Source organism: Chaetura pelagica, unplaced genomic scaffold (assembly GCF_000747805.2).
Source record: "Chaetura pelagica isolate M959 unplaced genomic scaffold, ChaPel_1.0 scaffold158, whole genome shotgun sequence".
Lineage (NCBI taxonomy): Eukaryota > Metazoa > Chordata > Aves > Apodiformes > Apodidae > Chaetura > Chaetura pelagica.
This window is the reverse complement of record NW_009954182.1, coordinates 355,521-372,578: the sequence shown is the minus strand read 5'-3', so window position 1 is coordinate 372,578 and position 17,058 is coordinate 355,521. Positions and strand designations below refer to the sequence as shown.

General features: G+C 45.6%; 2 protein-coding genes across 2 annotated transcripts in view; one reads left to right on the top strand and one right to left on the bottom strand.

Annotated features, from left to right (window-relative positions):
- Positions 1-3,545: 3,545 nt before the first annotated feature.
- Positions 3,546-16,344, bottom strand: DNAJC8 (DnaJ (Hsp40) homolog, subfamily C, member 8). The gene is made up of 8 exons (XM_010002911.1): positions 16,186-16,344; positions 14,759-14,815; positions 13,006-13,072; positions 12,315-12,409; positions 11,385-11,456; positions 9,886-9,977; positions 8,872-8,947; positions 3,546-4,324 (listed from the first exon to the last, which is right to left on the bottom strand). The coding sequence occupies exons 1-8, from the start codon at positions 16,342-16,344 to the stop codon at positions 4,202-4,204; spliced, it is 741 nt and encodes a 246-aa protein (XP_010001213.1). The 3' UTR covers positions 3,546-4,201.
- A 635-nt stretch (positions 16,345-16,979) lies between these two features.
- ATPIF1 (ATPase inhibitory factor 1) overlaps positions 16,980-17,058 on the top strand; it is a 1,109-nt gene continuing 1,030 nt past the window's right edge. Inside the window, exon 1 of the mRNA XM_010002910.1 lies at positions 16,980-17,017. Coding sequence (XP_010001212.1) covers positions 16,980-17,017 — 38 coding nt within the window. The remainder of the gene's footprint in view (positions 17,018-17,058) is intronic.

The following is a 17,058-nucleotide window of genomic DNA, read 5'->3' as shown; positions in this document are numbered from 1 at the left end:
CCTGGGGCCCCTGCCCTGATCCAGGCAGGAGGGTTCTGGGCTCAGTGAGGGGCCCAGCGCCCTCGGCAGGTCCCTCCTCTGGGCTGGTCGTTGCCTTCCAGTACCTTGGCGAGGGCTCGTTCAAACGCTTCCAGCGGAGGCGGAGATTTGCGGCAGCGGGGCAGAAGCTCCGGAGGAGCCTGTGCTGAGTCGCCGTGCGGGAAAAGAGCAGCCAGAACAATATTCTCAGCTGTAGCAGCTACTTTCCTTGCCCTCTTTGCAGCGCTACAAACCCCTCTCAGTTCCTGTGCTCCTTCAGCCTAGGAAGAGAGCGTGGATGGAAGCTGGGGGACCCAGCCCCTCTGGCTGCGGCGGTCCCAGGGCAGCAGCTCTGGGGTTGCTCTGCTCGAGTTTGTCATGGGATTTCCCCAGACGAGGGCTGTGGCAGTGGCACCACTTATGTCATGGGCATAACATCCACCTGAGTCGCTCATGACATAGCAAGAAATAACATGTTTCTGCCTGCTCCCTTTATTCACCAACAGTTGTTCAAAAAGGAAACGTTGTTAGGTTTTCTTTGCTGTTCAGAACCAGCACTTGTTTCTGAAAGGAAGGAGGTGTGAGGTTTGGAACAGCCCCAAAGGGCCAGGCTTTCACAGCTGGTCGGTGCACAAAAGCATGTTGAAAGTGCATCAGAAGACACACAACCTGCACTATCAGAAGGGATTGGCTGTTGGACGTCCTGTAGTTCCCTCATCTAAGCCTTCCAGACACCCAGCTGCAAAATGCAGCAGCAAACACCTCCATTTCTCAACCAAACAGCAAAGTTGCACCAGTTTAACTATGTCCTTCTTCAACAGTGAAGGTTGCCAGAGTGCTCCTGTGAGTGAGGAAAACTAGACTATACTAGGAGGATGTCCTGGTTTGAGCCAGGATGAAGCCAATCAGTAAAAGGAAAATTGGCTTAATCCTGGCTCAAACCAGGAGACAGGAGCATGGCCAGGAGAATGAGGACAGTTAGTATCCTCTCTGCTTCGTTCTGGTGATGCTGCACCTGGAGCAGTGTGTGCAACTCAAAAGGGATATGGAGAACTAGTGAGGCATTGACAGAGCTGCCACCATGGACTGGGAGGGACAATCTGATCACTGCCTGCAGCTGTTGGAACAGGAGTTGCAGAGGAGGGAAGCAAACTCTCCTCAGTAGTGGCAAATGGTGTGACAAGGGGCAACAACCACAAACTAGTGTGTAAGACTAGGTGTATGGTGTAAACTAGGCAGTAGGCTGTCAGGATGGACATTGGTGAAGTATTTTTGCTAGAAGAGCTGTGAATCCCTGGGACAGGAACCCCGGGGGACCAAGGGTCTGGTCCTTACCACTTGGCTGGGTAAAGCCACAGCTGACCTTGCCTAGCATTACTGACAGCCCCACTTCAAACAGAAAATCAAGCTAACCACCTACAGAGGTCCTTTCCCAAAACATTTCAGTTCTGTGTGTTGAATTCCAACAATTGCACTGGCACATGAGCCAGTTATTTTCCTTTGCGGGTGCTCTCCAAGTCATCATCCTGCAAACCACTGAGAAAAACTGTTACAAAAGTGCCCAGACAAGGACTTCCAGCATTTGAAAAGGAAGCAGTTTGCCCAGACCTGAGAACATAGGTGACACATAAATCTCACTAATTATTTTCAGATTACATAATTGTTTGCTTCAATGAGAATCCAGCAGTGGCTGTGAAGCTCAGGTCTTTGCAGCTTTATATTAATGCTAGGTCTGGACTTGCCTGCTGTTGCAGGGCAAATGAATATCCCAGAAAGGGAATAGGAATGGGAGCAAGGGAGGCCAGTAAAGCAGAAGAGTCCATTTTAAGGGCACTGAATAGGCTGAGGAAGAGATCTCCTCCTACAAAAGAAAGACCCAGTTGCACCAAGGTGCATGTCCATTCTTGCCCTTGGAGCCCCTCAGGGGTGTGACAGGAAGGCTTCCCAGCTGTTGAGCCTCACGATGGAGTCAGGCAGCTCAGCTACATCCCAGATCTATCTAAAGAGTGCGTGGTGCTCACTGTGACACTGAGCTCAGAGCAGGAAGGATGGGAGGCCAGCCACGAGGAGCAGCACTCCCAGGCATCTGCCCGTTTTGTGTGCAACACGAAGCCATGGCTGTGGGAGCTTCACCTTCCCAGGAGCAAACACCCCTGGAGCTGCAGGAACGGGAGCCCCCAGCGGCAGGAGCTGCACTGCCGGCAGCTCTGGAAAACAAAACCAGGGAGGTTTTGCACCCAGCTGTGGCAGCTCCTCACTGTTGGGCCTGGGCACGCTGGGCTGGTGCACAAGACTGGAGGTGATGTCCTTTTTCTTCTTGTGAGTTGCAGCGCTCAGCTGCCCAGGCAGGGGAGGTCTTGCTCACTTTGCAGCTAGCAAGGGGCAAAGGAAGTCAAGACAGCCTGTTGGCTCTAGATAACTCCCTGCAACAGCCAAACATTCCTTGAGGGAAATTTCCTACACTAAGGCCAACCTCTCACAGCTTCTCTCCATTTCAAGAGGGCAGAGAAAGAAACTCTCCTGTGGAAGAGGAGAGCACAGGCCCTTGATCTCTCCCACCTGAATGCCTCTGTAGTTAATTCCCCAGAAGTACAGTCCTGAAATACAAATCACATGCAACAACAGAGTTGGTACTGCCCAAGGAGAAAGGGCGGGCAACTGTTTTGGAGCACATCACCATGTCTGCCAGACTAAGATAAATGTTAACTAACACAGTGGTTGATGTTTTATCAGGATCTGGCTGGTCACTCAGACTTTCCCTAGCTGCCACAACTTGGTCTAGCCTTTCTGAATAGTTTTTCTACCTCATGGTATTTTGCTAATCTGGTGAACATCCAGTGAAATGTTCTAGGCATGTCTACATGTTCAGCAGATCATTCTGTAGAGACCTGGCCAGTGCCTGAGACACAAAGGGCAGCACCAAGGATGCACTCATTTGAAGATGAGGGGGTGTGAGGCAGCAGGTCAGTGAAAGGAGCTGGCTGAGGGCACTGAGGAGGAAAACAAGCAGGATCTTCCCAGCAGCAGCTACACACAGGACCCAAGTATGGGAATGGCCATGACAGCACATGGGAAGAGTTTGCATAAAGGTCTGCCAGGCACATGTGAATCTGTAGTACACTCCATTTGGAATGCTTCTCAACACTTGAGAATCTCTTAAAAACTCACACACACAAAGTGGGATTTTAAAAATCAGAATTCAGGACTTTGAGCTCCTCCCATAGCTGAGGAGTTACACTCCTAAGAGGTTCACGAGTCCTCCCAATCCACCCATGCTCCCCAGAGGCACAGCAATAAGCTCAGTTTTCAGCACAGACTGGCACATCTGTATCACCCGGGCAGCATACAGGGAACAAGAGCCCTCTCCCTGTCCCCCTGGGTGCCAGGCTGCAGGACTGTCACTTTAGAATTCAAGTCAGAACAGACTTGGAGATGACAGAACCCTTACCAGGGAAAGTGTTCACACTGAAGAGCAGAACAGTTCAGTATTTCTGCATAATTCCAAGAAGAAAAAAAAAATAAACAAGTAACTTGGGTAAAAATTTATTTTACATACAGACCATTGCAACTTAACTATTAATGAAGAGAAGTTATTTTTCCTTTACAGGAAGTGCCCAGTTGATCTGAGATTAACAGAAGTCTAAGCCTGAGAGCTGGGATTTTATTTTGGAAATCAGATCTTAAGGGAAGGGTCCTTCCAAGCACTATTCAGTTCAGTGAGGAACTGCAGAACTTTAACTGCAGCTCAGCTGCACTGCACAGTGCTGGAAGCAGATTCCCAGAGTCAGTTTGGACCTCCTTGAAGCAGAACTTGCTGAGAAAGATGGTATCTGGAAAGGTACAGAACTCTTTACAATACTTTGTTCAGCTCTCAAACTAGAAATGGAAGTGGTGAAACAGCACAATCTGTGAAGTACAAAACATCAAGTTACAGGGCAGCAGACAAACAGGACAGCAAGAATGGCAGGGACCCTCCTAAGCCAAGTGTTCCACATGTAGTGGGTTCCTGGCTGAGTTCATACTATGGCCCTAGTTCAAACAGACGGAGTACAAAAAATACTTTGACTGATAATTGTACAGGAAACAAACAGTCTACTGAAAAGCAATTCTTACTCTAGGTGCCAATGAGTCCTTAAAAGCAGGGAGGGGACTGAGAAGCTGCACTTGGGCAGTGCTGCCAGAATCATTCACGCTGCTCCATTTTTACTTTGGGAGGTCTCAGGAAGGTCCTGTTTTTCTTTTCTTTCTTCCCTTTTGTATTTGCCTGGAAATTTCTCCAGCTGTCCACACGACCATCCCGACTTTCCTGGGAATGACAGAGAGGAAACAAGGAGTTAAAAAGGGCAAGAGCCAGAAGACAGTACATACCAGTTTTAAGAGCTCAGTAGCAATTTCCCCCTTCTCCAGAATGTAGCACCAGCACATACACTGTGCAGAGTCAGAGCAACAGACACAGCACAGTGGAACTACAAATGAACTTCAAAACACCAGTATAAGCACTATCCTGGTTTCTTGTTTCAAAAGCAACCAGCTTGGGTTCTGCAGTCCTGACATGAGTCTGCTGAATCCCTCTGGTGTGCAAACAGAACAAGAAACCTCATCTCCAATGGACATTCCTAATTTGTGTGTGCCAAAAATGCCATTTCCTTACTCTGTCTCCCACCCTTAAGCCAGCTTTGCTGTGCTGCATATTGGAGACAGAGAGAAGGAAAATGCTGACTGCTGACTTGGCTCAGGCTTCTTGCTCCAAGCTGCATCACAAAAACACAAAGAGAAAAGGTCTCTGGTGCATTCTCTTCTCCCCTACTGGCCGACCTGGAGAGCAGTAGAAAGCCCTCCTGAAAAATAAAAAAACCACTCCCGACAAAAAACACCTATGATCCCTACAGGCTGATGTTTTCACAGTAGGAAACAGTTAAGTCCAGGGATGATGCAGTTCACAGTGTGGAATTCACACACTCAAGGCCCACCTGACCACGGCTCTGCCTTCACTACAGGTCTTGCACACAGGCTCTGGCCACAACCGCTGCCTGCCCCACTGCCCTCCCTCCCCCCGAGGGACCTCAACAGGCTGGAGAAATGAGCTGACAGGAACCAAAAGCAGTCCAACAAGGAGAAGTGCAAAGTCCTGCCACTGGGGAAGAACAAGCCCTGGCACCAGAACATGCTGGAGGCCACCTAGTTGAAAACCTGGTTGGTAGAAAAGAAGCTGGTGGACACCAGGTTGAACACAAGGCAGCAACATACCCTTGCTGCACAGAAGGTGAGTGCTGTCCTGAGCTGCATTAGGCAAAGCATGGGCAGCAGGTGGAGGGAAACGAACCTTCCCCTCCAGACACTGCCCTGGATTGCTGTGTCCAGTGCTGGGCTCCCCAGTACACAAGAGACAGGGACATACTGGAGAGAGTCCAACAGAGAGCAAAAAGAGATGATTCAAGAATTGGAGCATCTCTCATTTGAGAAAATGCCAAGAGAGCTGGGACTGTTCAGCCTGGAGAAGACAAGGCTCAGAGGGGGAATCTCATAAATATGTTCAAGTATCTGAAGCATGGCTTAAAGACTGGACTGGATGATCTCACAGGCCTTCTCCAGCCTGAACAATTTAATGATTCTATGGTGGAAAGAAGACTGAACCAGGCCCTTCTTGGTCATGTCCAGTGCCAGGACCTGATGCCATGGGCACAAACTGGAACACAGGAGGCTCCATCTGAACATCTGGGAACACATTTTTATTGAGAGTGACTGAGCACTGGAACAGGTTGCCCAGAGAGGTTGTGGAGTCTCCACATCACTGAGAATATTCAAAAGCCCTCTGGACATGATCCTGGGTAACTGGCTCTAGATGACCCTGCTTGATCAGGGGGGCTGGACCAGATGGATGTCAGAGGTCCATTCCAACCATTCTGTGGTGACAACTTTGCCAGGGATAAGACTGTACAGCAAAGGTTCTAACCTTTTTGTTCCTTACAGTTTGTGGGTGGAAGATATTCTTGAAATTACTAAGAAAGTGAGTTTTTAGGGTGAGGTGGGAGAAAGCAGCCTGCTACTTCTCAAACACATCAAATACTCCCTGAAGGGAGCCTATGAATAGCTTCTAGAACCAGCAAGCAACCACTTGGATGACACAGGTATTCCTAAGAGGATTCAGGAATACTACAGAACATACATGAGGGACAAAACCTACAGGTCTTTAGGGCAAAGGTACAGGATCAGAACTAGGACGCAGACAAGGGCTGCAGTAGGAAAGCCCAGAACAACAATGCACAGGTACAACATGAGCACTTTTAAAGGCTGGGATTTTTGTGTTGGAATTGTTGTTTTGTTTTGTTTTTTTCCTTATGGTTTAAACATAATTTGAAGCAGCAACACACGTTCTCTTTTTGGACACACTTTTAAGGCAGATGCTTCAATAGTACACATACAGGAGCAGCCAAGAATTCACATGTTATTATCTCCAAGCACCTTCTCTCAGTGATGGTCACTAGCAGAAACAGCCTGCTTAGTCTTGCGTATTCTACTGATCCATTTTGGACATTAACACCCAACTTTGATATTGTCTTTTCATGTGAATTAAATGGACCTGGCTCAGGGCAATCCCAAGCACAATTTGGATCAAGAACAGCCCAGAGAAGGACTTGAGGGTGATGGTGGATGAGAAGCTCAACATGAACAATGTGCACTTGCAGCTCAGAAACCAACCCTGTCCTGGGCTGCACCAAAAGAAGTGTGGCCAGGAGGTCAAGGGAGTTGATTCTGCCCCTCTATCTACTCAGCTCTTGTGAGACCCAATCTGAAGAACTGTGTCCACATGTGGAGCCCAAACATATGAAGGACATGGAACGAGTCCAGAGGAGGCCACAGAGATGATCAGAAGACTGGAGCACCTCACCTATGAGGACAGGCTAAGAATTGGGGTTGTTCAGCCTGGAGAAGGCTCTACGGAGACCTTAGAGCACCCTCCAGTGCCTGAAGGGGCTTCAGGAAAGCTGGGGAGGTGCTTTAGATAAGAGCAGGGAGTGAGAGGACAAGGGGGATGGATTCAAACTCGAAGAGGGCAGATTTAGATTAGACATCAGGAGGAAATTCTTTGCTGTAAGGGTGGTGAGACACTGGAACAGGTTGCCCAGAGAAGCTGTGGCTGCCCCGTCCCTGGAAGTGTTGACGGGCAGGTTGGATGGGGCTTGGAGCAACCTGGGCTGGTGGAAGGTGTCCCTGCCCATGCAGGTGGTTGGATCTAGATGATCTTTAAGGTCCCTTCCAAACATAGCCGTTCTATGATTCTATGACACCAGCAAGGCAGGAGAAGATACCTGAAAGTGGAGAGGTTCAGCTCTCTAGGAGTGGTTGATGACATGCAGGTTCTTGAAGCTGCACTATCAACAGCTCTGCAGCTCCCCTGTTTGGTCCATCACTATTTGCTTGTAATACTTGCTCATATTTCCTCAGCTGCTCTGCTTTAATGCATCCTCACAACAATGACAGTGCAGAGAAGGGCAACCAGGCTGATGAGGGGTCTTGAGAACTAGCCCTATAAGGAGAGGCTGAGGGAGCTGGGGCTGTTCAGCCTGGAGAAGAGGAGGCTGAGGGGAAACCTCATTACCCTCTACAACTGCCTGAGAGGAGGCTGTGGTGAGGTGGGTGTTGCCTCTTCTCCCTGGTGACTAGTGAGAGGACAAGAGGAAATGGGGTAATGTTGGACCAAGGAAGGTTCAGGCTGGATATTAGGAAACATTTCTTCCCAGAAAGAGCGGTGAGGCCTTGGAACAGGCTGCCCAGGGAGGTGATGGAGGCACCATCCCTGGTGGGGTTCAAAAAAGGGGTAGACGTGGTGTTTAAGGAGATGGTTTAGTGGTTGGGGGTTGTAGGGTGGGTGGTTGGACTTGATGATCTTGAAGGTCTTTTCCACCCTTGATGATTCTGACACCCAAGTTCTCTGGCCATTCTGGCCTGACAACACAGAGCTCTGGCCACCAGCAAGGTCAGTGACACACTCGTTTCTCTCTCTAGCATTACATGACAAAACTCCCAGTGCACTCAACACAGCAGCGCTGCACAAATTTTCCTGAATATCTAATCTATTATATCCATTTTATATAGCACATGAACATGAACTCTTCCCAGCTGAGTCTCCAGAAACAACCTAGTTACCAACCTTCCACAGAATGCCAGTCCAACCCACACACTTCCCTCCCACGTACCCTCTTTTTTAAAGTCTTCTTAAATATAGACTGGGATCCAGCTTTGAATTAAATTAACAATCTTAACTCATCTTTTCATGAGGTCCTGCACACTGTTACTGACTTCTTTCCTACCCACCATGCCCAATGTGTCACAAGATTTCCCCTTTGGGGTGTAATGAGGGAAGAGTCAGAGATCAGATATTTTGGCAAGGTGTAGGTTTGACACCTAGCATAGCTGCACAACAACCAGAAAGCTACTTCTTATGGATGAACCTTGAATACAGTGATAAAGGGTTGAAGGGAAGTGACTGTCATTCAGGTCTCTGATAGTCACTGGAGACACAAATTCTGTGAGTGATAACCAGACTGAGACCTACCAGCAACAGCCCACACTTGTGGTTGAACAGCTGCCAGATTAAGTTTTATAGGTCAGCAGCAAATTGGGCTAGGCAGTAATTTGAATTTCTGACTAGGGACAAGAAGGATCTGCCAACCAAGATGAAAAATCCTACACCTTGAGCTACCAGGCTGCTTTCTGGGAAGGTGACACCAGCGCCTCTCTGTGCACCCTTCTCCCCACGCAAGGGCCAAACCCAGGCGTGTGCAGCATCTTAGTTATGTCTCTCCTCTCTAAGGAGTTCCCTGCAGCATGGCCAAGAATTGCTGAGGTTACCTCAAAGTTCTTCTGCCACTCCCGCTCTCGCTTTGCTTTCTCTTGGGCCTCAATTTCCTCTTCCCTCTGCCGCTTCCTGGAAGGGATCCCACAAAGAGGTTATGAACCCACAAACACCGACTTTCAAAAAACACAGTAATACTTTCAAAACATCTCAAAAAGCTCTTTGCATTTCTTGGCAGATTAAAGCACTTATCAGAAGAGACAAATACACACATCTAAAATAACGCCGCTAATAGAATGTATTTTCAAATCTGGAGGAGCAGCAAGAAGATGGCCTGACACCCCTGGCAGCAAGCCATGCACTTCATAAGTGAGTCAGTTTCTCTTGCTTGGCAAAACAACTTGGACTCCTTCATAACTATGGCGCTAAGGCTCTAAAACTGTTGAGAAGTTAATAAGCACTTGAAGGCAAGAATGAATTTTTTTTTACCCTAATTTTAATCTGTAATCAAAAACAATGTCCTGCAGCCAACTCCCAGACTGTCTTCACTGATCAGTACAGAAACCCTGCTTTATGAAGTACATCAAGAGTGAGCACTCAGGCAACATGTGATCAAAACACTTAAAATATTCAGGATCACATGTGCCACAGTATTTCTGGCACTTAGTTAACACTAAAATCAATTCTTTGCGTGCTAACAGCATGCAGATACATGTCACCATGTCACTGCCTTGGCTCCATGTGGACACACAGAGGCATACAAGCACACCAAATATACTAATGTCTTAAACACAGGAGGGCAAGCTGCCTGTTTGCATTTCTATAGCACAGAGGTCTAAAGCCCACAGGTTTCCCAGAGAAGTGGTGGAACACATCACTGGAAGTCAGTTTGACAAGACCCTTATGAATCTAACCCAAGGCTCTGCTTTCAGTGGGAGGCTGGACAAGATGATATCCAGAAGTCTGCTCCAACTTAGACTTTTCTAAGATTCTGTGATTTTTTATTTTTTCAGAAGAAGCATAATGGGGGAAGAAGAGCCTGAAGTGCACAAGCAGAATGTGGCTCATACCTTTCATGCATTTCTTTTGCTTCTCTTTCTTTCCTCTTAATTTCCAGTTCAGCAAAGAGCTTCATTGTCTGCTTGTACACAGCCTGTTTGAACTGCAAACCACAAACCCAGTCTTAAAATAAACGCCCATTAACAAAGTTAGAGAAGTCTGTTTTACATCAAAATGCTGAAGAATGCAAAGTACGTGTATGCCCACATAACCCCATATCCTGCCCTGACAGGAGTCAGTAGCAGAAGCATTTGAAAAGGTATAAACCACTGCTGATTAAATTCCCCCCCAGACATCAGGAAACAGCTATTAGTCTCTTATTAGTCTCATCTTCATTTGTATTCATGAAGCTATGCCTAAATATAACTGTGCATTTCAAGCTCTCTAATTCTTCTGTTAAGTCTTGCAATGCTGACAAAAAAGGCAAACTGGTCACCGTTTAGACAGTAATTACCCAGCAGATCTTCTTGATGGATGTGTTGTAAAAGTCTGGCACTGGCTTTCCAGTAGGAAATATCAGTATACTTAAAAATAACTTCATTAATAAAAAACCAGCAAGAGACATCTCAAAATCAATGGGAAATAAGACTGTTACAGGGTTACTCTGGTGATATCAAGAAGAAAAAAATCGCTTTGTAGAGAAAAAAAATAGACAGACTAATTATGTCAGAGTCTGATAAACACCCATCATTCTGTCAAAGCCTCTAATAGCACTTGACTTTTTCAGGCTACAAGCCAGGTAAGAAGAACTAAGTTATGTCATGTCTTTAAATAACACTGGTTTGTTGCAGAACAGCACATGTATCTATATGGAACAAGCAGGTGAAACAGCTTGTACTGCAAAGTATCACCAAGAGCACATTTCAGAGATGCTACAGCGGGGTCTATAGGTGCCTCTGCTGGCAGCAAGAACACCTCTGTTCCAGCATTCAGAGTACAAGAAACTCCTGGGCATCACAGGATAGGAAGGACATGGAGGTGCTGGAGAGGGTGCTTCATAAAATGGTTTAGTGGTTGGGAGCTGTAGGGTGGAGGATTGGACTTGATGATCTTGAAGGTCTTTTTCAACCTTGATGATTCTATGATTCTGTATTAAATTCAACACAGACTGCATGATGTGCAAGCAGTAAAACTTGCTCCAATGGAAGAACTGAATAGTTTTATCTATCTAATGTCACTTCCCCTCCCTGGAAGCATTCAAGGCCAAGCTGGATGGTGTAGTGGGAGGTGTCCCTGCCCATGCAGGAAGGGTTGGAACTAGATGACCTTCAAGGTCCCTTCACACCCACATCACTCGATGATCCTACCATATATATACTCTTTACACTACAGTTAAACTATTTTTTAAATGCATGGGCCCCACACACAGTACTCTCAGTATTCTTCTGTAAGTGCAAGGATTTACAACAATCTAACAAGTCTAATAAATACTCCTGTAACGGGTTTGACTCTTAATTACTCAGAATACATTTTTGTACTACCCTGTTTCTCTGAACAGGGTATGACTTACAACTTCAGGATCATCCTCTTCTACAGTGGGAGGTTTTCCATCCTTCTTCAGCTGTTTCTTTTTTTCTTTCACCTAAAGATTAAGAACAAAAATACAAGCTGAAAAAATGTTATAGGGCTCACATAACTGTACCCAAGTAGTTCTGTATTCCTGCTCCACTGTGTGGGAAGAACTCTGGATGACAGTTTTTTACTTGGATCAATGTTTTATTTTAGACCAAAACCTCCTGGTCCAAGGTCCAGAAAAACACATACAAGATCACTACCACATGAAGTACAGTAATTAAAAAATACTATGTTAGATACTATTAATTCAACACAGTCTTTTGTTGTTCTATTTTTGTTTTGTTTTAAAGATATACTCATATCCAATACACACCATTCAAACTAGCAAGTTAATTTTCCTTTGTAATATTCAAAAGACTAACAGCAACTAGCAAAATACAAAGTGTTCCTTGCTTTAGAGTATCCAACTTCTCCTGGATCATCTGCTTTCTCAAGGTTGTCATGTTTTGGTCCACCCACATCACTCAGCTAACTTCTTGGCCAATGCAATCCAAGCTACTTTTCTTATCATATAGGTCCAGTTTCCTGCTGTCACCACCTATTTTTTTTCCACCTATACATATTTGAACTGCATCATTTATTCACAGACTTCAAAAAATAATAGGTTAGATCATGTGGTCTGACCTAATTATTTCAAGTACTGAATTTCACCGAATTATCTTGCACTGAGCTCAACAGCAGTCTTGGATAAAGCACATTTGTTCATGCCATGAAGAGCTGAGAGTCCACCGGCACAGCTTCATTATGAGGTTTGTTCAGCTCACCTTTTAATGGCCTCAACATGCAGCAGATGTAGCATAAAGCAAATTACAAAGGACTGATTACTGCCTGCTCCCACCCCTGGATGTTCCTATGGAATACTTACAGTGTGTTCCACATACTCTTTTCCTGCCTGTATCACATCCAAGGCCCTCTTCTTTTGCTCTTGATCTAGCAGCAACTTGTATGCTTTGTCTACAGCTAATAAAAAGGATCAACATTAATATTATCAGCAGTTGCAGTCACAAGGCATCACAGGATGGCTGCTTGTTGATCGTACAAATTATGATTCCTAGAATTTTGGAGGGGGTGTTTGCTTGGGTTTTTTTGGGTTGTGTTTTTTAAAAATACATCTAAATACATTTAAATACAACTCATATCTTAATTAATCAAATGAGAGTTGGGGTACAGTGGTGGCAGAGACTGCAAGACACCTTTTGAAGTCAGCAGGGTCAAAGTGTCAGTCCTATCAAGTGATTTAGTTATACGCCATGAGGCAAGTTTAAGGTGCACAACACGTCACCATAATGCAAAGCACACACCTAAAACCATGACATTCCTTCTGTCATAGGGTCTCTCAATCAAATCTCATGCACAGATTAGAGTGTTTCTTGAATAACCTGAACAGCTGCGGCTGGGTCCAGGGAGGTGTAAACACACCATCTAGTGACAGCGCTGGGGAAATGTCACCCCCTCGTGCACTGGGGCCTCCACTCCAACCAACCCCTAAACCAGCTACAAAGAACGAGCAGTGCAACTACTGCCATACACCAGCCCTGGGAAAGTGAGAGCAGTACCTTCAAATGCCTTCTGGGCTCTATCTGCATCGTCTTGGTTTTTGTCTGGATGCACCAAAATCGACAACTGCAAGAGAAAGAAAGGACCTTGCTGTCAATATCTTCATAAAAGATTAGTATTTCAAAGAGATTTTTGTGAGAGGATGGAAACAGTTTGGATAGAAGGAATTACAGATCATATTCCTTTGTATATGGACAAAGGACCTGAAAACCTGTAGAAGCATGCACGAGTAAAAGCTTATAAATCAAATATAATCACAGAATCACTGAATTGTGTCAGTTGAAGGGACCTCTAGAGATCATCTAGTCTAACCCCCCTGCTAAACCAGGATCCCCTGGAGCACAGGGCTTCATCCAGGTGGGTTCTGAAAATCTCCAGAGATGGAGACTCCACAGCCCCCCTGGGCAGCCTGTCCAAGGGCCCTGTCACCCTCACTGTAAAGAAGTTTTTCCTCATATATCAATGGCACTTCCCATGTTCCAGCTTGTGCCCATTGCCCCTTGTCCTGTCACTGGGAACTACTGAACAGAGTCTGGCTCCATCCTCCTTGCACCCACCCTTTAGATACCTACAGGCACTACTAAGGTCTCCCCTCAGCCTTCTCCTCTCCAGGCTAAAGAGTCCCAGCTCTCTCAGCCTTTCCTCATCAGGGACATGCTCCAACCCTTGTACTAAACAGGCTGCTGAAGAAACACTGCAGTGTGGGATGTGCAGAATAAAATAAACACCCTCCAGCTGCAGTGCCTGTTGCTGATATGAACACCTACAAAGATCATCTTCAAACAGTTTGCCTTTAACCCAACAATGTCTCCCAAGAATCCAGCATCCTCAAGCCTGTTCCAACATCCAAATATATAAAGAATGGGAAAGGTTTTCCTTAGGCTCCTTCACTGAAAGCTACTAAAACTCCTTCCTGTAGTCTCTGTTAAGGACAGACAGGGCAATCTCATTTGGGCTGCAAAGCACCTGTCCCCCAGCTTCCTCTTTCAGAGAATAAGAAAGTTCTTTCAAACTTTCCCAATATGGATTTTTTTTTTTTCCTGTTGCTCTATGGACTCTCTAGTTTACCTGGACCTTTCCTACTGTCATGTTCAAAACCAGTCACAGTATGGCAACTGAGATTGCATCAGTGCTGAGGAATGCAAAATAATAACTTCCTGAACTTTAGAGATGGCACTTTTCTAGTTCACAGGCAAAAAGTTTGTCTCTGGTCCTAAAGAGCAGCATGCTGCTGGTTTACTCTGCAATGTGCAACACTCGGGGTCTTTTTCCTTTTGTTGGCTGTTCCACATTCTGTATTTAAGTGTTTTGATTTATCCAATACACAATTCCATGCACTTTTTTCACTTCATCACACTGACTTCAAAACTTTTTCCTGTGGTATTTTACCAGCCAAGCTCAGACAGCCCCAGTTTGTTGATTTGCAGAGCTCTCAGCAACACACTGGAAGGCTGGCCTCCCACTTTCCACACACAGAGACAGTCCATAATCCATCACCAACTTGGCAGGCGTGTTCCTCTGTCAGCCAGCACAGCTTCCTGGCTGAAGTTTGTGATGTTTACACCACAAACTCAGCTGGGACACTACTAATACTGTTTCTTTGCTGCACTGATTAAAACTCAACCTCCTCCTGCAGATCTGTCTGCCCATGCAGGGGGGTCGGAACCATATCATCTTTAAGGTCCCTTACAACTCTAACCATTCTGTGGTTCTAATTTCCTTCCAGAGGCTCCAAGTGCAAAAGCCAAATACCTGCCGGAATCTTTTCTTTATCTCTTCATCTGTGGCTTCAGGATCCATCTGCAGGACCTATAAGAGACCATGAGAGCAGAGCAAGTTCAATGATACTCCCCAAGTTTCAGGTTCCTGGCAACGAGTACTAAACACTTGGTTCACTGGCACACAGACACACCACCAGGAAGCTCCCCCCATCAGGGAGCTGCTTCAGGACATGGATTTGCATCTAATAAACCAGAAACTTTTTAAGGGACAACATGTTTGGGGCATTCTACTTTAATAAATGTCCCTTCCACATTCAAGTCTCATGTAGACAACTGCCATCCCTCAATAGGCACAATTTGTCTAAACCTTCAACCACTCCTGTAGCAATGCTTAGTTTGGCAGGAATGGAAGCTCATAGTGGCTTCGAGACACTGTTAGATCATTCATAAGTGAGGACTTTGGTCAGAAAACATAAGATTTCGTAATAATGTATCCATTTTATTGTTTTGAAAGAAGACGAGAATTTTACTGTTTGGTTTCCATGAACGAGCCACTTATCTATGTTCTGATCTTCAGGGATGTGTCAGAGCTTATGAGCTATTTTGTGAACTCATCTCCTGAACAGAAGTCCTAAGTAACAAGGGAGCCTATTCAATGCAGATGCATGCTGATCTGACACCAAGAATTGCAAATGAAACCCACTCTCTCATACGAAAGCTACAATCTGCTTCAAAATGGTTTTCTTAATTTACTTGTCAGGTTATTAGTACTGAACAATGTGAGTCTGTCACCTAATCTGGATGACCAGCCCTAAATTGAGACTACAAAAAGCACCTAGGGCTTTAAAAAGGCAGACGAAGATGCTATCAGGAAGAAACAAACACAGGAAAAGCCAGAACCAGAGGAACATCATATTGCTTTATTTACTTCTTCAGACTTTTCTACTTTTTAAGACTTTATAACTGACTGCAACTGCAATCAAACTATACAATGTGCAAGGGAACTACCCACCTCCCAGTGCCTCCTCAGACTGCTCCCTAGTGTGAGCAGTGAAGATCCCTTCTTCTCATTCCATGCCCTATGTAGGTCCAGTGGGATGAACATCCAAAAGAAAAGGCACAACTAGAAATGCCAAGTCAAGAGTGCTCAGAACAGAACCTGTAAAGTGTGTCACTTGTAGCTGTGACATTCTCATTCAGAGATTACCTAACATTCATCTGCCAAGTCTTCCATTAGGGAAACATGTCAAAATAATACAGTTTTCACCTGCCATAAACCAGTGAAAAAGTAAGCAAGTACATATACACCACCCTTCTGTTTCTGTAAACCTTCTGAGTGGTAATCTAAATCTAGAGAATTGGTTTCATATGCTTGGTCTTTTTTACTGAAATATATACCCAGTAAATCTGGGAGTTGGTCTACCAAGACAGAAGGGTGTATAAAATGTTCAAACTAACCTCAAAAGGGTTCAAGTTGAAATAGGAAGATCCAGGTCTGGTCAGCCTGTCAATTTGATTTTTTGATGTTAAAACAGAGTCTCGTTTTTCGATTTGTTTTACCTGAAGAACAGGAGAAACCCATATTAGCTGATCATCACAATAGTCACACCATCCCATGTGGTTACTACACCAGCCACCATCATCATCTGGCACTACAACTCACAACACCTCTTGCTCATCCCAAGTCTGTCATTACTTTACTCAAACACTAGCAGGGCACATTTTTTAGCCTTTTCTACAGCATGACAGTATTTTTAATGTTTCATTAGAAAAAAAAACTCCCAGAAAGTACTTCTGTCTCTCTCTCCTATTGCTTGTTCAACAGCTGTGGCTTTTCCTTTTGCCCCTACACCAGCACCACCATAGTGGCTCCTTGGGATTAACCCACTGTTGGCAGGTCAGCCCAATAAACACATTAAGTGATACCAGTGTAAGCACATAAGTCAATTTTATTCTGACGACAGGTTATTTAGTTCAGCTCAGTCTACTTTTTAGCATTACTTAGCAGTTCTTAGCAGTGCTAAGTCAAACCAAACAATGCATTTACATTCAGCGTTCACCTTTATTTAAAGAAACAACCACCCACTAAACTCGCACTACCCTTCTGTGGTATTTACTCAGGTAAATACACCCAGTACCGGGAGACTCGCCCCGGCTGAGGGATCCCGGCCCCTCACCCTTCCCAAAGGCAGTTTCTTCACAAGAAGGCCGGTCAGGGGCGCGCTGCCCAGGGCTCTGCTCAGAGGCCGCGGATGGCACAGCGCCCATCGGGCTTATCCGAGGGAAACGGGTCAGAACGCTCCGCTCCCCCCGCAGCCACAACGGGGCTTC

Excerpts from the sequence above, each read along its gene's own strand:
- DNAJC8 (XM_010002911.1), bottom strand. The coding sequence starts at position 16,344 with ATGGGATGGTGTGACTATTGTGATGATCAGCTAATATGGGTTTCTCCT. Across the intron at positions 8,948-9,885 it reads GCAAAAGAAATGCATGAAAG|GAAGCGGCAGAGGGAAGAGG; the intron begins GTATGAGCCACA and ends GATCCCTTCCAG. Across the intron at positions 4,325-8,871 it reads AGTGGCAGAAGAACTTTGAG|GAAAGTCGGGATGGTCGTGT; the intron begins GTAACCTCAGCA and ends TGTCATTCCCAG.